This window comes from Electrophorus electricus, chromosome 9 (assembly GCF_013358815.1).
Source record: "Electrophorus electricus isolate fEleEle1 chromosome 9, fEleEle1.pri, whole genome shotgun sequence".
Taxonomy (NCBI): Eukaryota; Metazoa; Chordata; class Actinopteri; order Gymnotiformes; family Gymnotidae; genus Electrophorus; species Electrophorus electricus.
The window spans coordinates 18,319,358-18,342,497 of NC_049543.1; the positions used below are offsets into that span (position 1 = coordinate 18,319,358).

Sequence of the window (23,140 nt, forward strand, 5' to 3'; positions counted from 1 at the left end):
CAGGCAGGTATAAACTACTCCTTAGGGAAATAGGATATGCAGAGTTTGGAGGCACTAGGTTGCACTCAGTGTTCTACAACCTTTTCCATAGGCTGTGTGTTTTTGTATTGGAAAGTCAAAGCAATACTCCAAGGGCCTGCAAAGCACCTGTGTAACCTAGAGGCCCCAAACAAGTTTGCAGGTTCTAAAACATCAGAAGGTCAAAAGGATATTTCTGCATCACTTTCAATAGCCTGAAAAAGACTGAACACAACTGTATTGGAAGGTTGTGGCAATACATGTGATCTGCTTTGTGCTATGATAATTTTGCCAAAAAGTTGGGTATTAATATTACGAAAGCGGCCAGACCACATAAAACGAAATCCTAGGTCCTAATAATTTGTACAGTTTCTATCAAGGCACCATGCTGACAAGTCTGAATGACCTGCTATGAGATTTAACCTTGTTATGGTCAAGGGCCATATGAATGGACAACCTTAAGTTATCACACATAAAATTATGAAATATATTTGCATCACTCACATAACATAGGTAAAAGCAGGACAAATTTAACATATTGACAGCTGTCATTCCTATATATATATATATATATATATATATATATATATATATATATATATATATATATATATATATATATATATATATATATAATTACATTTATTTATTTATTTTAACCCACATATTTCACATATTTCATATTTCTTTTTGCTCTGGCCTTATGCATATGGCTTTACCAGTTAAAGCTGCAGGCATGACTTTGGCCATGGTTCTTATGAACGCTGTCGACCTGATGGTCTTGGCCTTCCAGGACCACAGTGGTCTGTGACATGTCTAAAGATAAAAACAAGGGAAAAGGATTTGACATCCGCAAGGCTGTCAAAGGTATCAGATGCATGTAATAAACAGTTCAGTGGTATTTAACTAGACAGTTTCTGCTGTTTTGAAATTGAAATGCAAATGAAGTACATTGATAAAAAGCAAGTATGAACTGCTGTGCTAAGATATAGCAACTAATGGGCCAGAATACTAAAATCACAGTAGTGGAAGAATAGTTACAATCATGAAAAAAAAAGAAAAAGATCACTCAAAGCCTACTGTAAGTATGAGGTATGCAACAACATGCCCCCATAAGATTTACCGCACAGAACCTACAGATATAATCCTTAAAGAACAAAATTTTCAAAGTCAATTTTATTGTCTCACTAGAGAAGCAAGGAATGAAACATGCTGTAGTTTCTCTAGGACATGGTGCTGACATGAGACTGTAAACAGTGTAAACTGTTAAACAGTGCAAAACTGTATGCACAATACAATATAGACTATACAATAAACTATACACTATACATACAGTATACATTCCCTGTACAAGAGATTAAAAACAACATTCTCCTCTCTGTTCTCTCCAGGCTTGGTGTGACTGGCTCTACATAGAAACAGTTTCAGTCCTATCTGGACGGACGGTCCTATCAGGTAACATGGACAGGATCCACAGCTAAACCATGTAGACTCTCTACTGATGTTCCACAGGGCTCAGTATTAGGCCCCCTTCTCTTCTTTGTATACTCGTTCTCTTGTTAATATGATATCTTCTCATGGTTTCTCCTAGCACTGCTATGCCGATGACACTCAATTATTTATTTCTTTTCGACCCTATGACACGCAGGTCTCCAGATGTATCTTAGCATGCATGACTAACATTGCATCATGGATGACAGCCTACCACTTGAAGCTCATCTCCAGTAAACCTGAGCTTCTGAACATTCCAGGTACTCCCAACCCTTACCATGACCTCACAGTTTCTTCTTCGAGAACTCCCTGGTATCACCATCTGAAGCTGCCAGTAGCCTGGGCATAACTTTGAACAACTAGTTGTCGTTCTTAACTCATGTTTCAAATCTAACCCAGTCTTGCAGATTTCTCCTTTGTAACATACAAAGGATTTTGCCGTTTCTCTAACAGGAATCTACCCACGTGCTTGTGCAGTCTCTTGTGATTTCAAAGCTAGACTACTGCAACTAACTACTTGCTGGTCTTCCTCTAAGAGCCATCAAACCTCTACAACTTGTCCAGAATTCAGCAGTATGACTGGTCTTCAAATTTCTGAAGTTCACACGTTACTCCGCTGCTGCGCTCCCTTCATTGGCTTCTAGTAGCCACACGCATCAGATTTAAAACCTCAATGCTTGCCTACAAACACAAAAATGGACCAGCCCCTTCATACATGAGATCAAAGCTCAATCCGTACCTTGATTACTTTGAACCTCAAGTCTCATGGAAGACAAGCATCGAGACTATTTTCTGTCCTGGCTCCAAGAAGTTGGAATGAACTCTCACATGCTGTCTGGACAGCAGAGTCCCTTGCATTCTTCAAATGCAGACTGAAGGCCCATCTATTCATGGAATATTGAAACAACCACTGATCCTGCTATATTGACTAACTAAACTAGTACTTATTGTAGGGTATTGTTTATTAAACTGATCTTGTCTAACTCTAGTACTTATTGTTTATTGCACTTATCATTGTCTAAGACAGACCTCATGTATTTTTTACTTCTAGGCATTAACATTGATCCCTGTATTTCTACACTATTCTAGATCATTGGTATATTGGATTCTGTCCTACTCTATTGGCTAGGATGTATTCTATGAGTAAATGACAAAGCACTTTTGTAAGTTGCTCTGGATAAGAGCATCTGCTAAATCCAATAAATGTAAATGTAAATAAATCACTAAGCATAGGACAGGGCAGTAGATTAGTCAGTGGCAGTGGGGTGGGTGTATTGCTATTTTTCAGTATACATTATAGTGTACTGCATTATGCAGTACCTATTGTTGGCTGATAATATATCTTAGCATCCTAAATAGTGTCAGAGGAGTAAACAAAGTGAACAGATTAAAGCAAATGAAGTTTAATCTCAAATGTAAACTAACTGGGTGCAGTAGTAGTAGAATAGACCTGAGGTTGCAGTTCAATGTGAATGTAGAAGTGTCCTTTTGGCAGATCTGTTCAGCAATCTGACTGACTGTAAATTTAGAGGATTGAGTCTGGTTGCTCTGTAAACAAACCATATAAGGATGCACCCTGATCCATCTGAAGAGACTTCCTGTATGAGGGGAATCTGTTTCCATACCAGACAGTTATACTGCAGGTCTATGATGCTTCTGTAGAAGCAAATCAGGATGGTATTCTTCTAGTCTCCTCTGTCTCCATAGTGATCAGGGTTGTGATATGCACTAAAAAGGACTTGAAGCAGTGTAGAAGTACAATACTTCTGATGTGCAGGGTAGTGTGAGGCACTTGTCCAAAATATTTACATTTAGAGAGAGATTGCTGTCCTCATATCAGGCCTCAAGCTGCCTCACCTCCTTTGTGGTAGTCACTGGGATAGCTTCTGGGATATGATGGTGTTAAACATTGATTTGGAAGTCTATGAATAGCATTCTAAAGAGCATTGTTTTTACAACACATGTTGTCATAAAGCAGCTTTACAGATATTATAAACAGAAAATCTGGGTGCAGCTCCTTAGTGAGCAAGGCTAGGTGAGAAAATTTCCCTGAGACCAAGAGGAGAAAAGAGGGACAGTTGTATACAGCATGGCAGGAAAAAAGAAACAGGGAGATGGCTAGCTGTATAATGTGCTGGATAGTTATGTACAATTACAGCTGAGATTCTGGAAGATCAGCCATAACAGCTTAACTAAAAGAGAAGAGCAGCCAAACTCTCTATCAAACTAATGTGAACGCATGAGAATTTACATTTATTCTTTGGTCTATGAACTCCTGGGTCTGCACCATTTCTATAACATGAAATCTCATTTCCAAAAACTTGAATAGCAAATGTGTTTTCAACCTAGACTTAAAATAGAGACTGGGTCTGAATTATAAACCCTGACTGGTAGGTTATTCCAAAGCATGCAGGATTTTGTATGAAAATACTCTTTCTCTTGATGTAACTTTCATAATTCTAGGTGGTAATAGTTAACCAGCACCTTGTGACCTATGTAGCTGTTCATTATACAAAATAAGTGAATTTAAATATTGAGGAAAGAGGTCATATAGAACTTTACATAGGCAAGATAAAGCAAGTTTATTTGTATAGCACTTACTCCACTTCAGTAGATGGAGATATTTATTGTTAGACACTGGAGCCTTTCTGTGTTCAGGCACCCAACGCAAGGTCTCTGCTTATCAGCCATGACATGACTCCTTGACCGCGAGCTAGTCGCCCGAGGTCATCCACTCCCTCTTTTTGTCTCCTTTACCACTCCCTTTCTCTTTCTCTCTCTCCCTGTCTCTCTCTATGCACAGGAGTAGCTCATGGCTCACACAGGAACAGCTCATGGCTCGGTCATGCGGAGTGCATCCTAATCTTTACTAACCTCGCTTCTCTCTTTTCTTCGTAGACCTTTAGATTAGACAGTAGAACATGGCGTCATCCGGTAGATTTTGATAGTAGATATAGGACACATATAAACTCTGTGCTGTCTTCAATAAAGTGGAACTCTCTTGATTCACTACCCTGGTGTCATTGTCTCTTGACTTCCTAGGATCCAGCTACAGAGGACAGAGGGCAGAGGGTAACTTAGAGGAGATCGAACCTGAAGTACTGGTCACTTTGAACGAATTTCTAACAGTTACTTAAGAAATCTTACCAGAAACAATCAATACACAGCCCTTTTTTAAATGTCTGAGGAGGCTCTATAGCAACCATTTATAAAAATGCTCTAAGCATAAATGATAAAAATGGTTACAATTCCTCTTCCTTTGAAGATTGTTTTACTCCAGTTCATACCTAGACATGCCTAATAATCTATTCTCTCTATCTGTCGAGGTACATCTACCCCTGATCTCATGTTGTTATTGAGCCTCAAACTGTTTTAGCTGCCATGGCTACTCCCACCACCCTCTGATGTCTCCTGCTGTAGCCACACACCTCCACCCCAGCCAACAACTTCTCCATTGCCCTTGATAGACATTCTCGTATGAGATTGGTTTTGGACATGGGTCCAGACTAGGACTAGAAAACCAGATTAGATATTAATTGCTTATTTTTTCATTTTATTATTTTTTTTTTTTCATTGCTTATTCTGTTCCTTATTGACTATATTGTTACTATTGTGGTTTCCATTGTCAGCCAGAGGAGGATGGGCCACCCTTTGAGTCTTTGTTCCTCTCAAGGTTTCTTTCTCATGCTCTAGAGAGTTTTTCCTTGCCACTGTCTCCCTTGGTTTGATCACTGGCGGCTTGGACTCAACCATTTGTAAAGATACTTTGTGACATCTTTTGTAAAAAGCGCTAAATAAATAAATTTGACTTGACATTTCTCACAGATTAAATTACCACTATACCATTAAATTACCACTATATATGATGCACTCAGAAAAACAATGCAATGTCTGTAGATTCATTTTAAAAATTGCATGCAGCTGTGTCTAAAAAAATTAATAAACAGCTAGATAGTTGACTAAAATACAAAAACAGCAGCGTTATAAAAGCTAGAAACCTGAGCTCTGGCCAAAAGGCTAATCAACAGATGAGACAAAAATTAACCTTTGCCAAAGTGATGCAAAGAGGAAACTTTGAGGAATGCAATTATTCCAAGGACAACACTTCATCTATGAAACATAATGGAACAGATATGCCAGCCTGTAGTACTGGATGATATAGCAAAAGATCTTGATTTTCTTAAACTTTATGAATGATTTTTGATCACCATTTTGATTTTTTAGTGACTTATATAATTCAGCTGAAAATTCTCATTCAAACAATGTTCTTGAATTAGACTGGCTTTGGAAAATGTAGCTAAGCAAAAATAACACCAAACGGCACCATATAGAGAAACCACATCCAGCACTACTAGCCACATTTGTTGACATGACTGCTAACAGCAGGTGAAAGATAAAGTGCACAGAAGCTGCTTCACAGGATTCAACAAAATAACTCAAAATTGGACTATGCTTCACCTTGCACCTGTACAACGAAGCAACTAAGATTTTTTTTCAGGGCCAAAAAGTGAAGTGGTCTTCACTGGCCAATCACCAAACCTGAACATTAATTTCACTTACTGTATATAAGACCAAAGGCCAAAAAAAAAGGCTTAAAACAGACAAATGATCATCAGTGGTATTATTTGCAATCAAGTAGTAAACATGACAATTGTATTTAATACTTTAAACATGACAATTGTATTTAATACTTATAATAATTAATTAAATTAATTAATTGTTTATTTATTAATTATTTATTTAAGAAATTCTAATTCTAATGTATTTAATGATAATTTATTTAATGTATAAATGTATTTATTTAATTCTTTTTTTTAAGTTTATTTGTACAAATATTTTTGGTCTTATGAAATGGGGCAAAACTAATAAGAAAGGCTATGATTCTTATATGGTTTACTCTGTATATTGCCCTTGGAATAAAGCTGAAATTCTAGTCATAGTCACTGTCTTATTTAAAATTCAATGTAAAGAACCAAAAGCAAGAAAAAACATCACTATCCAATCATTTATAAATTGCACTGTATTCATATTCAAAACACAGTAATGTCCCCTAGCGTGAGCATGTGACAATAAGTGCTAGCCGATCTTATCTATTCAAGTGTACTCAAGTGTATTCCATGCTAAAAAAAAACTAATAGGCAAGAAACCTTGCGCTCCTAAACTACTCAAACTGTTGAATCCCTTTGTTGAATCCCTCTTAAGAGCTTAGTCAGGATCAAGACAGGTGAGCAACTTTTGATGTCAGCCAAAATCATAAAATGAACTATTCATCTAAAGTGAATACATACCAGACTGTTCCTGGACTTCACTGCTCTCCTCTTTAGCATACATGTCCAGGAACTCAGAGAAAGCTCCCTTGCTGGCTTTTAGTCTGCTGTAAGACCCAACCTCTGACATGATGCTGTCCACCAACACAATGATCTCATCCACATAGGGCAAGAAGCTGACCCCGTGGGTTACCAGGATATGGGTCTAAAAATGGGTTTTAGTAACAATTGTTGTTGTACAAATTCAAATGAGCTTTAAGAAAATTTTTGACAGAAAAATGCAAAAAATTCCATAAACAGGCCCACTATTTTAGCCCACAATAGGGCACACACCAACTGAAATCATATTTCTCTCTTTTTGCTGAGGATACCGGTTCCTGTTTAATAGACAGGGCAGACTTAGGCACTTGGGCACACTGATCTTAACAATATCTCCTCTTGTTTTAACAATGACCTCCACATGCCCTTACCAAACATTCTAAGCTAAAACACTGACAAGCACATATTGTCAGGACATGCTGCCAGAGACATGGTATGGATTTGCTGCTGGGGTTGGCTTTTCTGTGTCTGCCAGTTTCTGATATGTTAAAGTACTCTATGTGATGTTGCTTGCTGGCGAAAAGGCTGAAAAGAGCTGGCAGGTTTTACAATGCAGTTATGAGCCTTTCCATAGGTATGGATCAAGTATGGATCTGAAACAAAGCATTTCAAAGTGCATTCATTTCATATCAAACAGTAATTGTCAAATATGTCACCTACACTCACAACCATGTTTTTTGCTTGTTTGCTTGTTTGTTTAGAAAAATTTGTTTATTATGAAGATTTAAACAATATCCTCACTACAATAGCCTCACTTTTGGTTAGCCACCCTCCAACTCTTCTTCCAACTCAGTAGTGACAGTGATTTGTAGAAAAACAGGATCTAACACCATGCAGGATCTTATACCATGACACTATCATCAATGTCACTGATAAATTGAGAATGACTTGGTCCTGTGGCCAGTGAGATTCATCAGAGGAGGGTGTGCAAATTCAACAAGACAATGGCCTACAGTCTGCAGCTATATCATTATCATCTATATTGTGTATATAATACAGTAGCCAGTGGTTGCAGGTCTGGGGAAGGGGAAGTGAGCATAAATATCAACATTAATACATTGTAGGTTTCCCCGTGTAGTATTTCAATTACTAATTCTCACTCATTTCATTTGTGTTGATGTGAAAATGACATAATGCAGTAAACCAAACAGAACTAACCTTTTCCTTAAGCAGGCCCTCAGGTCCGATCACTCTCTCGAACAGATGTTTGCCCACGTGGGAGTCCACAGCAGACAGCGGGTCATCCAGCAGGTACATATCCGATGAGCTATAGATTGCTCAAGCCAGACTCACCGTCTGCTTCTGCCCTCCACTCAGGTTGATGCCCTGTGGGGACGCAGTAACAAGGGATTAATCTCTGCATCCAGGTTAGGCATGCAGCCAGACTCCATTCCATTTTAGAGTTGGTAAGCAACTCTATGTTACTAATGTGCATTATGGCCAAAGATGTTTGCTGGTACCCTCAACTCATGAGTCTGTAACACAAATGATATACAAATAGCTAGGTTTGTCCCATGGAAAGATTGAATGTTTAAGGAAACTGCATTGACATTATCTGTAACGTCAGTCAACAGTGATGTATAGAATATATTTCTATTTCAAATCAATCAAGTGGTAGGTGTGCAAGGCAATACACTATGTATTTACATACAAATAGTATCAGTAAAGTTATGTTCATGGCTCAATTTTGATCATCATTTTCAATATAGCCTTCCCTGAGATTAATACCTGTGAACATGGTAAATAATTTAATCGGCATAGGAATGTATCTCTGTTATTTTAGTTTTAAGAACATTATTGTCACTGGCCTGACAGTTTTTTGTTTTTTTTTACTGCATAGTTAACTGGGCCTTGAAGGGCCAATGTTTTTTCTTTCTCCCCAATCTCAGTTAGGACTCCCCCGGGCAGCAGCTCCAGGTCAGGCTTCAGAGCACAGGCCTCCACCACCCTCTGGAGCTTCTGCTCATCCAGCCAAACAGTATATTGTCCTTTAGAGTAGCATTCTGAATCCAAGCCTGCTGAGGCACATATGCCACAGATCCCTGACAGGACAAGACAGGACAGCACAGGATAAGATAAGAAAAGAAAAGAGAGTGAAGAGGAGAGGAGAGGCCCGAAGAGAAGAGAAGAGAAGAGAAGAGAAGAGAAGAGAAATTAACTGAACTGGTGTGACACTTTCTGCACCCGATCTTGTATTACTGGTTTGCTCTTTTAGAGATGTGAATGCTAAAAACACAGGGCCTTCAAAAGCGGCAAAAGCATTCACCAAGATTTCAATCAGCTGTTCAGCAACAGATTATGCATAGGGAAAAAATCTACCAAGATCCAAGATCATAAAACATGTATGTTTTCTTTAAAAAAAAAAGCCATTATCTTCCAATGCTAACAGCAATAAGTGCTTGTGATGATTACCTTGACATTGATGGACCCAGAAAGTCTGTGCATTTCTCCCAGCAGAGCAGAGATGAGCGAGGACTTGCCTGCACCTACTGCTCCCACCACCGCCACCAGTAGACCAGGATTAATGTCCAGCGAAACACTGACGAAAAGCACAAACACATGTTGAACAATATCAAATGTACAAGGGCACATGCACAAATCTGAACTGAATTTAACTGAAATGAAAATGACATAATACAGTATTTTTTTAAATCATTTTCAATATTGATTTCAGAGGGTCAAACACAGTTACCTGAATGATGAGTCAAATAACGGCCCAAACTGATAACTGGATCTTATTATAGCAGTCTCAGACACACTTGTGGGCACAGTCAGGATTAGGATTACTGAAATTATTTAATCACTCCTTGAAGCTATTTTGAGGTTGGATATCGCTTACTTTTTGTGTGTTCATATTTATTATGTAGGCCACAGTGAACTGGGGTTCACTTGAAAGACCTTGCTTCCTTGAATCTTTGGCCCAAACTACCTTTTAGACTACCGAGTAATTCAAATATGGAGAATATCAAAATATTAATAAACATCAGGAATTTTTTTTTTACTGTGGCAAGAAAATGGCTAAAGTCAGTTTATGCAATATCAGAAACGAATGCTGCATTTATCATTTATGCTGTCTCTGACGCCCTGTAAGCAGCAGAAAATTAAATGATGTACCATGGCAGGACAGTAAATACCACATGTGTTCTGAGAACTAGATGAGGCTGACAGGGAGGAGAAAGCTCATCAAAGGTAAGCCACCAGAAAAATAAATAAATAAACAAATAAATTGTAACATACCAGAGTGTATCATGAAAAATTAATCATATAAAGAGTAGACAACATATGCCCTAAAGGCCCTGCTGTCTTATCTGTTTTCAGTACAGGGCTGTAATAACATAGCGCAGAACTCACTTCTTAAGAACTGGCTCTCTGCTCCTCTCCCAGGAGAAGATGCCATCCGTCACACTTATGGCAGCAGCTGATCATTGTTATTAGAACAGAGATGCTCAGTTTCAAGGTTGTTTACATAGATATGAAGCACAAGTCACATAGATATATTTAGCTAGCTGCAACCTTATTCTGCCAAAGCTGCCTTGAAAGTCACGTAGCCTCATAGGTGAGAAGCACATGCATTTTGCATGTGTGAGTGTGTTTGATTTTAAAGTAGTTCCAGAATGTACCTTTAACGAGTTAGTAAACTAACAACCACAAACTAATGGTTGCCAATAAAAACTTGAAAAAAATGATCTTAAAAGTCTTTAAAGAAGGCAAAAAACATTTTCTTCATAAAAATTTGTATAATAAGGATATTATTTTTAGATTATATTTTTTAAATTTATTTTTTTCATTCTCGAAACCTTTTACCCTGCTATTTCAGGCAATCAAATGGAATTTCACATTGTGATATATTAAACACTTTCTCTGGGTATTTTTCTTTGACTGTAATTGTTTTTAAGAAGCATTGCTTTAGCGATATTGCACATCAGAATTATGTCATTCACTATCATTTGATCATGTTCAGACATATATAAAGGTCATTCAAACATGACAACAGAGGACAGACATCTACTCTGGCTGTTGTCGTGATGCATTGCTTTGGTGTCCAAGTCATCCCTGCTCAAAAACCTCTCCAATCTTCTCCTAGACACAGTCATCTGAAAATAACCTCACCATAGACAGGAAATGAGTGCACGTCTGTGTGTGTGTGTGTGTGTGGGTGCGTGTACATAAAAGCTCAAAACAAAAGCTGCTCACTAACTCGCTGACCTCATAAAATGCTAAATATAATACAACTATTCATGTTGTATTAGATAATTAGTGTTAGATAATTAAAACTGCCACAGCTCCTTTCAACATTGTGTTCCATAATTTCATCATCGTTGCCAGAAGAAATTTAACCATTTAAATTTTCAGAAAGATTCATTTTCAAAGTGAACCCAATCACAAATGACCGGACGAGGGACTGATTAAGAGTGAGTGAACGGATGAGTGAATGTTGTTGAGTGATTGTGCACATTACCTGCACCATAGCAGAGATCAACTGAGGCAGCATTCCGAGAGGAGCACGCAGGACATTGAAGAGAGAGATGGATGTAAAAGCTTTCCCCGCATCCAAGATGTTGTCTGGACTGATGGATACAAACACAGCGAAGGTGGCCAGTGACACCTGCAGAACACACATTCTAATTACATGATGCAAATTTACAATTTAACAGGAGTGTAATAAAATTGGTGAACAGCTATAATTTCAGTTTCTAAGAACACGCTTTATATCTGCATTTGGATTTGGTGTGTGAGTAAGCATTCAACTGCTTCGATGTGAACGATTGTAATATACCTGGAAGGACTTGGACTTGGTTGCCAGCAGGCCATTAACGGGAACTATAAGCATCATGACCAACAGGCCAGCTAGCACAGAGGGGCCCAACTCAACCCATAGGAAAGATATAGCCATAATGATCTGCAATGGGCATGTCCATAAGAGGTGGATGAAGTTGGTGACCTCGTTAAAGCGCTGAGCATCAGCAGACATCAGTGTGATTATCTGTCCTATGGTTGACTCCTTCCAAGCATCACTAGAGAGTGTTAGAGCCTAAACAAGCCAGAGAAAATGAAATGCCTGCTCAGATGCCAGTTGTGACCCACCAGTCAGAAATGCCATTTAACCATGGAAGGTATGTGGAACCACAGTGCTCCAAAAGTATTTTATGGTGCAAGATTTATTTCATGATAACATTTATAAAGTGTTCAACCTGGAATCCATGTGCATTTGACAATGTAAGTCAAGGCTGAGGCTGAAAGCTTTCAGCATTTAGGACTCGAAGGATGCACTATACAGAAAAGTGCAATTCCCACTTTGGAATGTGAGACTTGTCATTTTCCAACAATAGGAAAAACTGCTGTAGCTAATTTTGGCCTGCAAATGCCATCAGGTGTATAAATTATAAACAGTATATACTAGGTGCACAATTATTAGGCAAGTTGCATTTTTGAGGATTCATTTTATTATTGAACAGTTACAGTGCTCTTAGTCAACCCAAAATGTTAATAAACCTCAAACCTGAATATTTAAGAAAGTAAAAGTGAGGTTTTGGCATTTTTAGAAGAATATGTATGTGCAGAATTATTATGCAACTAAACGAATAACAGAAATCCCCCCCCCCATCACATTTGTTTATTTTCATCTGTAAAATTGAGAATAATAAACAATTCAATTTACAAACAAACATTTCTGACATTTCAAAAAAAGTGACCAATATAGCCAGCCTTCTTTTCAATAACAGTGATAAGCCTTCCATTCATGGAGTCTGTCAGTTTCTTAATCTGTTGATCAACTCTTTGTGTAACAGCAACCACAGCCTCCCAGACATTGTTCAGAGAGCTGTACTGTTTTCCTTCACGATAAATCTCCCATTTAAGAAGGGCCCACAAGTTCTCAATAGGGGAAGTGAGGAAGGGGGCTTTGTCATTATTCTTTCATCTTTAAGGCTTTTACTGACTAGCCACACAGTGGAATGCCTCAATGCATGGGATGGAGCATTGTCCTGCATAAAAATCAGGGTCTTTTTGAAAGATGCAGACTTTGTCCTATACCACTGCTTGAAGAAATTGCCTAAAAAACTGGCAGTAGGTTTGGTGGTTGATTTTGAGTCCATCCTCAACCTGAATACGTCCAACTAGCTCATCTTTATTAATACCAGCCCACAGTAGTACCCCACCTCCACCTTGCTGACGTCTGAGTCGAAGTGGAGCTCTGTGGCAAAAATTGATCCAGCCATGGGCCCCTCCCTCTGGTCCGTCAAGAGTCACTCTAGTCACATCAGTCCATAAAACCTTTGAAAAATCTGTCTTTATTTCTTGGCCCAGCCTTGATGTTTCACCTTATGTGTCTTGTTCAGTTGCGGTCAGGTTTCAGCCTTCCTTACCTTAGCCATGTTTCTGAGTACTGAAACTTGTACGTCTGAGCACACCAGGTATGTTGCAGTTCTGGAATATGACAGCACTGGTGGATAATGGGCTCCTGGATGCTTCTTCTCAAATCTTTAGCAGTTAATTTGCATCTTTTTTTCTCAACACATTTCTTGCGACCCTATTGACTATTTGCAACAAAACATTTGATGGTTCTGTGATCAAGCCCCAATATCTTAACAATTTTAAGAGCGCTGCAGCCGTCTGAAAGACGTGTTATGATTTTTGACGTTTGGCCAATTTTGCATGAGGAAATAATTATGCACACCTTGATATAGGGTGTTAATCTCCTTAGGCCATACCCTCCCTCATTACACAAATACACATCACCTGATATGCTTAAATCCAATAAGCATTCAAGTTTATACATCTTGGAGTTGGAAAATATGCATAAAAATTATGATGTGGTCAAAATACACTCTTGCCTAATAATTGTTCACACAGTCTTTAAAAATAGTATCATCCTGGTTGCAGTGCACTAAGGGGAAGCTTTGTTTTCCACCTGAATAGCAACAAAATCAAGAATTAAGTGCACTATACTAGAACATTTGTACCAAAACTAAAGGATGTTGTAAAGGATGTTGTCACTGAGACAACAGTGTAGGGGAAATCTAAATATTTTGTAGTATCAGGATAATATTACCTTTTTATATATAGCTGCAATGATAGCAGCACAGACCCTCATACCCAGCTTGAAACAGCGCTGAGTAAACTGTTGCAGAAATATGGACTGTATGACAGCTACCACAAGCAGCAGTGAAGCATACAGGTATCCCCACCAAGTGTGCATGGTCTTGTCCTGAGTAAAACCTATCAGCAGCCTGGGACAAACCAAGCAACACAAGGTAAATATTAAATTTAGTAATGGGGACTTAAGGACTGTTAAGCACTGCATGCAGTTGTTAAAAAAAAAGTCATTAATAATTCTGCATGTAGCTGTGTAACAAACCAAGGCAACATTTAATATAAATGTGCATATTTTGGTGGAAATTCATTTTATAATTGTATATTAGCTCTGGGGATGTTTCTGGGCTATTTCTCACTCTATTCTTACATGTTTACAGTACTGTGAAGATAACCTCTGTAACCCAAAGTTCAAAGTCACCGGAAACACCTGGGAAGTCTTATGATGGAGATAATGGATTTGCAATCCAAGGGAAAAATTGCCTAAATCACATAACTAAGGTATCACAACAGTGTCCATAAACCATACACCTATTGATCCAGTAGGCATCTCAGGAAATATACTGGATTGGTTAGGTACACTTAATAAAAGAAAATCATCAATGCAGAAATAGTAACAATCTAAGGAATCTTCATTTAGAGCTACACACACACTTGAGAAATTGTGGGCTCACAAATGCTAGAAGGTCTTGGAGCAGTTTGAAGAATGCAGACTCTAGAAGTACCCATTTAAAAGTTTTTGCAATGCTGAGCATCAGCCAGGAATGAGGATAAGTTGGTTCTCCATCCTCCTCATTTTTCTCTCCTTTGTTTCTCTGGTCTTTCTTTTCTCTCTGCTCAACCTGAAGGTTAAAAAATTAAATTTCCATGAAACATTTCTGGTTTCATATCTAAGAGCTTGGAGGTCCAATCTTAAGCATTTTATGGTCGAACTGACTGTGTGATAATCTGAACATATGATAATAAAGAACCTGAACCTTATCCATCTTAACCATTACAAAAACAAAAGGTAATTTGCTTTAAAGTATCATGGTGTACTTTGTGTTGCAGTCTCATGACTTGCCACATGGACTTTTATATTATAGTAGAAAGTATTGCACTCAGTCTGACCAGGGCAGAAGATAAGCATTGTATAATTTTTAGACTAAATTTGTTTAATGCATTCTTCACAACACTTTGTAAATAATTTAAATGGATATTTCTACTTACTACACCTTTATTTCAAAAGTCAGAAAACATGTCAGTTTTTGAAATCTGCAACCTGTATTGAAAAACACATGAAAACTAATTGGATGGAACCAAGAAGTGTCTCTGCCCTCACCATGACAAGGAAATCCTGACTGATTCCCTTTGTCATGACATTCTGGTCAGAATTGGGCTTTGGACTAGATTTCTTCTCATTCTGCTGTTTCTCCAGTCTACTGCGAGCTTTCCTTAGCTCCTGGTCCATGATCTTCTCAAACTCCCGGCTGATGTAGCTGATGGTGTCTTCCTCATTTAGCTCCCACATATCCTCCTGCACCAGGGGCCTCTTGTATCCTTTGATGAACATCCTGTGGGTCAGTTTTTATTACACAGTGTCACTGAAGGCTGTAGCACTGATCAGAAGCATGACGACCCTTTGATATAGATGCTGAACTGTGTAAATTAAAAGGGGAGAGTGAGCACAGGACTAAGCCAATAGTTCATACCTGCTAAAGCAGTTAAATGTAATCCTGCTGAGAAATGATGCTCTGACTTCTGGGTTCTAAACAGAAATGCCACAAGAGGACTGCATGGACAAAATACTTGTAATAAACATAAACCAATGCTCTAGATATGATAGAAAAAGTTTGTTACTCTTTTTGTCAAGAGTTGAAGGTCAGGTGGAACATCAGCAATGGCTGACAAGACCAGAGCAATCAGCTGTAGCCCATAGGCTAAGTAGAAAAGACAGAAGCATGGACGATCGGCTGTTTCTCCCTGAAGATACAAACAATCTTACTCATTTAGTCTCTGTTTCTTGGTTTTTGGTAAACAAAGTTATAATGTAGTGTATTTATGTTCAGCATAGTACTTGTTTTAATGCCGCTCTCAGCATGGTCTGAAAAGGGAAGATCTCACAGATGACCTTTAATAGCCAGAAAACAAAGAGACTTCCACAGTCAACAGCTCGCTCCTTTTGTCTCATAGCCTCCTGGAGCAACAGCACCAGCATCTAGGAAGAGAGTGCTAGCCATTAGGTTACTTCATATACAGGCTCTGAACAAAAAGGCACAATTACTCAATCTTACCCATGACACCGCAAATAGTGATGGGTTAGCATAGAGCACTACTGGGTTCTTCACAGTCTTTGCATTTACATCAGTGTAGTCATCAACAAAAGTTGTAATCAGTTCCGAAACATCAGTCAGGAGAAGTAGGGAGACCATAATCTGAGGGGGAAATCGAATAAAGCCGAAGTCATCCTGCCTTCATTGTAAAGCTGCAATGCTTCTTCCTCATACCTGCTTGCAGATGTAGAGTTTGGAGAGAGGGGTTTTGGGAGGCTTTTTCCTGAAGAGAGTGGCCAAGTGCCAGGGTGAGCAGAGCCACAGAAAGCCCAGTGGCACCCAGACCAGCACTGTTCTCTCCACACACACCGGCAAGTCCGGATCAGGACGGTCCAGGAAAGAGGCATTCTACAACACAGAAATGAATAATGTCTAAGTTTCTGCAACTTGTAGCATTTCTTATTTTATATATATAGGGAGGGGGTAGTAAAAACTGCAGTGTAGAGCACAAGGTTTCAAAAGAAACAGAGTTTTCTAAAATGGTACATTGTTTGCATAACTGATGAAGGTCCTCAGTTTGAAATTTTTTGTGGAAAGCAAGTATGTGTAATATATATATATATATATATATATATATATATATATATATATATATATATATATATATATATATATATATATATATATATGGGGTTATGCAGGTTGTAATTTGTTTTACCTATGTATGTCAATCCAAACTTTTATCAGCCAAATACAGAACAGACGTGGCCATTTAACTACTTATTAAACAAATGGCTATATTTTGGTCCTTGCATTAAGTGTTCATGTGAAGGTTAAAAATTGATTTACTTTCAGTCATTTCTTTCCTAAAACAGCTTTACTTTTTTTATTTATATACTTTACCACTGACAGCCACGTAATGCATTTCTATAAAGAAAATCCACGCTTAAAATCTAAAAAGGCTACTTTTACCACTTGGTAGTCTTGATACGAATACAAAACATATATGAACTCACCCAGAACGTTGATGCACAAAACTCGTCCAGTGCTCTGGACATTTTTGCCTTTTTATTCTTAATGCAGCTGTGCGACACATACTGTGAGCAAGAGACTCGAAACTTTTTTGTGCAGTTTTAGGAAGCTCAGCTGACGACCAACATGCAGTACAGCTGGTTACCACACATCGTTTAATGCTTTCTCCCTGCGCTTAGGATATCTTGTGCCCAAGACGTATGGTTTTACACATATTGTTGTTAAGTAGTCTTTCACCTAGACGTTACGAGGGGGGGGGGGGGGAGATTCTCGTGATCTGGTTAGCGCAAGAAGAAGTGACATGTACTGCTCAAAACCCAATTAGACGCATGAATGATTCTCCCATCAACGTGTCTTCTTAAACTGATATAGCTTTGCACTTTTCTATGTTTTCGCTGTTGGAAACAACCCGCACAACAAGCAGCGTAATAGCCGTACAATGGGTAAAACGTAATTAATTCGTTTTTTTTTTTTTTTTTTAGAATAAAGATCAAGACCGGTTTTCCGTGACTGCTCTTGTTCAACAAATACTTGGAATCAATTCAGAAGCTCGCTGTTTTTATCTGAGGAGTTGTAAAGATGGCTTAAATTAAAGGAAGACACGCATTTGCTTTTAAATGAAAATTGAATTGTTCCTGTCTGCTTGTGAGCTTTCGGGTTCCGCATTTAATGAATAGAAACTTGACTTGGTCCTTTTTATCCCACAGTAGCATAAAATCCATTAAATGATCACCACATCTTTTTTCAAGAGCTTTTGCTGCCTGTAAGCCTTTTGCTTTTCTTAACCTCAAACAAATTTACATCAGCTAGAATATAATATTTAGGTCATGTTATTTAAAAAAATAAAGATGTCATTGGACTAAAAAAAGATGTCATTCAACTTTCTCCAATACTGTAGTAAAGGCCTCACATTTCACAGGGACCTCAAAAAGATTATTGAAGATCACACATCCCCCCACCACATAACTATTTTGGTAAAGAAAGAAAAATAACATCTTACATTATCAAAGTATATTGTCAATGGCCCAGAGCTTATTTTGGGATAACCAGTTTAAAAAGAAGTGACTCAGTGAGGTTTGTTAGCTCGGTGCCAGCATGTTACTCTCCTTTCTCTGGGATATGGTTAATCATTATCACATGCAAACATAGACTGGCATATGTTGGAGATATGAAAACAAAAATAGAAAATGATGCATAAACAGTTTAAATTGATTAATTAGTAAAGAAAGTACATACCTATCAATCAGTGGATAAATGTGACAAGCAGACAAAGAATTAATTGATAGATAAAATGAAGCTGCAATTAGAATCACCATCCAATCAGATACTTCTCCACTCCAGTTTATTAATAGTATTAATAATGATTAATAATTTCATTCAACATCTATTGGCAACAAAATCCATTGTCATCCAAACCTTTTTAATTTCACTACAATCAAGGATGAACTGTAAACAAGTGAAGGGTTTGAAGAACAATAAAGTCCGACATCTAAACATAACCTTTAGATTTAAACCAAATTTAAACCAAAGCTAGAAAAGCCACTTTGTTTGATGTTCTCCTTTGACTTGAAAACATCAAGCTCTTCTGTGCATAAAAATGGCATCATTCCTCAACAAGTATAGGGGACAAGGACTAGCTTCAATTAAAGGAAGACCTGCTCCCTTGCCGAGCCCAGCCCACAGCATCCCCTAGAGGGTGTTTTTCGCAATGGCGTTGAGAGTGCGCACTTTGGTCACGTCTGCCACTTTAAACGAGTACTCGGGAGCTGAAAGGGAGGCACCCATGCTCACGTTGGCATTCCTGTGGGAAGAAAACATAAAAATGGGGTGACAGAGACCCTAGGTGACGCGGAAACCCGTTCAACAGGACACCCACACCGCCAGCGGAGGACGGGCCGTGTTGAGCAGGAGGGCTGGGCGGCTCACCTGAACTTCATGGCTGACTCTCTGCTGGAGCGTGCCGAGCAGTGGAACTCCTGGGCACCAGAGCCTTCCAGGATCCGCTGGAGGTTGCGCTCAGTGATGCCTCCTCCTGGTTAAAGATGGAAGAACGACTTATGAATGTGCTGTGATAAGGTCATCAAGCCACATGCTGAAACAGTGTACAATCAATCAGTGAAAGATAATGTAATTTTAACTCTAAAAAATATTGAAAAACTTCTACAGAATAAATACTATTAGACTTGATCTCAACAGTCTCATAGGTGCACATAACTAGACTGCATGCACTTGATTCTGGACTTCTAAACTTGCATGTATGTTACTGAAAGGCCACCAAAATGTCTAACATTTCCCAAAGAAATAATTTGCTCCACTGCAATGTGAATGCATTACTAGGTACAGAAATTGTACAACATAAAAGCAAATGTCAAACTTACCTGGCATTATAATTATTCTACCTTTGGCCTGTCAGGAAAAAAGTCAGTGTGTTATGATAGCACAATGGCACAATGCAATCATATCACACTTACCATGATTAAAATGCCACTTTATGATTCCTGGTGAAGCTTTTAGACAGCTTCTAACCACTCTTCTCTCACTGTATATTTTCAGAACCACTATCTCTCTATGGTCTCCACATTTGTTCAGATTCCCATTAACATTATGCAGAGCAGTGACAATATGAAATAGCAAAATACTACACAGAGAAAACATAAAAAAATATATGGTGTTATGCGAGCACCTAGATGCAAAGAATGCCTTTGCAAAAACCATATTATAAAACCAATTAACTATGCATGTGAATGTTTTACATATGTCAGCTGTAAAGTGGGTATAGTTAGTACCAGGTTCCACCAAGTTCTTGTTAATAACAGACACTACATGCTGGCTTTAGGAGTATGAATGCCAATTCTTTTTTTGTACTTCAGAAGGCCAAACAGTTTGTAATAGGAGAGGATGAAATGTGTCATTTATGCCTGTGATGACTTTGGATAATGGAGTTGTTTGTTCTGTGGTGGGTTCAATGACCTTTAATGTCAGAGCTGCAAAGATGACTGTAGTGCCTTTCTGTTTCAGGCAGAAACATTACTGTATTGAAAAAATGCTTGTCCCACACATTAACACACTCCCAGCAGAGGATGCTTGTCAATGTCTCCTCAGTTATCTCCAACTAGATAAAAGTCTTTAGAAAGTGTTGTTTTACCCTCCCAAGATGCATGTTAGTGTTCTCTGCCTAGTTCAAGGAGTTCAGAGGCTTTTAAAGAGGCATAAATACTTCAAGGAGTTGTCTTAAAATATAATAATGTTCAGCTACTACTAAATCTGACTTTTGGCACAGATCTCAGAAGGCTTTGGGACATGAAGATGTAGATGCTGTTGACCTGTTCCACAAGGCGTTTGATGAGAAGTAAGCCTTCTAACGCTGAGCTGTCACAGCCACTGGTCAAAATCCTCTCAAAGCCCAGGGAGGCCAGTGTTTCTAAGGCAACCGAGGGATCATGGACCATATCAAATGCTGAAATGTACAGTGAAATATTAATAATACATCATTATTAATCAGAAATGGCAAATATCTGAATAATCAAAAAACCTATTCAAAAAGCGCTAAAAATACATTATCCTATAAAAGAACATTTGCTTACCTCAGTGAAATGTAACTATGAGAGATATTTGCTTACCTCTATGAAAAGTAACTGGGAGAGGTCGACAGGCAGCTATAGAGAAGAGACACATAATTGTAATTCCTACAGCAGTCCCTAAAATTAAAAATAATAACCTGTATAAAATGGTAATTCTTATGACATACTATATAAAAGATAAAACCTGAAACAAATTAATAATTCTTGTGGAAAGAGGACAATTTCAGAGTGCTAAGCAGTAAATCATTCTCCACACTGTAAAAACAAACAACAAAAAAACACCAGATTAACCTTCCCTCTGTTATTGTGCCCTCCTACATTTAAAATACTAATCAATTTAAATCACAGTTTAAACACTGACTCAATCTAACAGTTTATTAGCCACTGTTAGCCACTTTAGTATTGAACCGCTGTATACAACTAGCCCTTACCCAGAAGCTCCATGCAGAGCGCAACGTCCACCCGCCCGTCCTCCGTCAAAGCACCCAGCACCAGGCCATCAGCCTTGTGGCTCTTCATCAGCTCAATGTCCTTCCTCATCACCTCCACCTCCCGGTCCGTATACAGGAAGTCGCCACCACGAGGACGGATCATCACGTAAACGGGGATCTGGACATTCTCTTTGACAACCTGCAGAAGACCTGAGAATGGGAGGTTTGTCCATATTAAAGAAACAGTATAGTTTAGCATGTTACCGTGCCTAATGGAAATGGAATGAAGTAGCTTCCAGCTTGAAATCATTTGAAAAATGCTAATTTGTAAAAGATAAGTAATAAATTCAAGGAAAGTTCCATAAATGTTCATCCATATATGTAATCAGCATTGCAGATTTATTCCTTCAATTAACCATTTTGTCAAAAAGTATAAGTTGCCCATCACTAAAAAAACAGTGACTCAAACCAAAACTGGGTTTCAAGGTATGTTTTTATTGACAAGCAATTTTATTGACTTATTTTTGTGGCAGTATTCCACCGATAACCATTCAAACATTCAGGTCTATTTACACTCACCGATGCTGGGTGTGATCCCACCCTCCAGCAGGCTGGAGCACAGCTCAATACGACCAGCACCTGCAAATGAATCAAGAGTATTTATAAAATAACACTTTATTGGAACCTGGAATGAAGTGAGCATGTGAAAAATATGGAACACTCAAACAAAAAAACAAAACAGACAGAATATAACAATAGTAAACATGTGCTGCCTTCCAAGTGGTTAAGTGACTGTTAGTGTATTCCTGGCCATGCGATATTCAGAGGTAACATAAGAAGTGATCCAACGTAAGATGTGATTTAGTTGTGTGTGAGAATACACGCGATTGTACCTCCCCTTTCTGCGTTTATCGCTGACTCAACTGAATCCACACATACCTCCATCAGGAAGCCTTCTAACATCCTAGGAAAGAATATTAGAAAATAGAAAAGCTTTGTTCAGTGCAGCATGTTTAGGTCAAACTATTCAAAACTGTTAATGGGAGTATCTAGAGATAATCAATAAAGTGGGGAAAATAAATAAAAATAAAATAATCATCCCCCAAGGACAGCAAGTCACCAAAGGACAGGGATCCAAATGAAAGGCAGTATATCAGAAACATTCTTCATGGGCCCAATCTCGCTATTGCTTACTGAACTTAAACAGCAATTATACAGAAAAGTACATTACATTGGTGGCAGCAGAACGCAAATTTGCTCATTTCCAATTAGCATGTAAAAGTTGCTGACTAATAACCTGTAAATTGCATGCAATAACCTTCAGTTTACGATCAAATTATAACGCAAAACCAGACCACGGTGCAGTTGGAAAACTATTTCAGCTACTCGCCGAACAGGACGTTAGTCTGGTTAAGGTTAAACTGTAGTGTACAATTTCGCTTGCTTAGCTAGCTTGGCAGATTTTTGCAGCGTGCTTTAAACATTTATAAAGTTGAAAATGACCAACAAGATCTTTTTGCATATTGGTCAATTTAAATGAGGCTGCTTTTATTGCTGCATTTTTCCCATTCAGTTACCTTGCAACCGTTTGGTTTCACATCAGCGTCCAGAAATGTTTTCTTAACACGACTCAAATCAAGATGGCTTGGCTTCCACGCGATTGGTTAAGAATAGTTTAACCCTTAATTTGTATTTCATTTTGCAGGAGTTTTTGGTCTCAGTGGCAGGTTAGTTGAAATAATTTATTAACAAGTCTAAAAAAACCCCCACCATTTTTATGCACTCATATTATTTTACAATTTGTAAACTCATTTGCCCGAGATTTTACCCAACTCTTAAATATGACGTCAAAGGTCAAAGTTAAACCCACGGGAAGT

The 23,140-nt window shown here is 38.3% G+C and overlaps 1 protein-coding gene and 1 pseudogene across 2 annotated transcripts; both read right to left on the reverse strand.

The window, feature by feature from the left end:
- The window catches only part of LOC113590658, a 33,825-nt pseudogene extending 16,345 nt beyond the window's left edge, over positions 1–17,480 (reverse strand).
- A 1,096-nt stretch (positions 17,481–18,576) lies between these two features.
- On the reverse strand, positions 18,577–23,078 carry cutc (cutC copper transporter homolog (E. coli)). 2 transcript variants are annotated; one of them, XM_027030914.2, is made up of 9 exons: positions 22,841–23,078; positions 22,203–22,227; positions 21,843–21,902; positions 21,264–21,462; positions 20,872–20,907; positions 20,575–20,708; positions 19,630–19,657; positions 19,178–19,283; positions 18,577–19,052 (listed from the first exon to the last, which is right to left on the reverse strand). In XM_027030914.2, the coding sequence occupies exons 2-9, from the start codon at positions 22,224–22,226 to the stop codon at positions 18,941–18,943; spliced, it is 699 nt and encodes a 232-aa protein (XP_026886715.2). In that variant the 5' UTR covers position 22,227; positions 22,841–23,078; the 3' UTR covers positions 18,577–18,940. The 2 variants fall into 2 exon arrangements, with proteins under 2 accessions (XP_026886715.2, XP_026886714.2); XM_027030913.2 differs by having other exon boundaries at positions 21,264–21,473; positions 22,157–22,227; positions 22,841–22,943.
- Between the last annotated feature and the right edge of the window lie 62 nt (positions 23,079–23,140).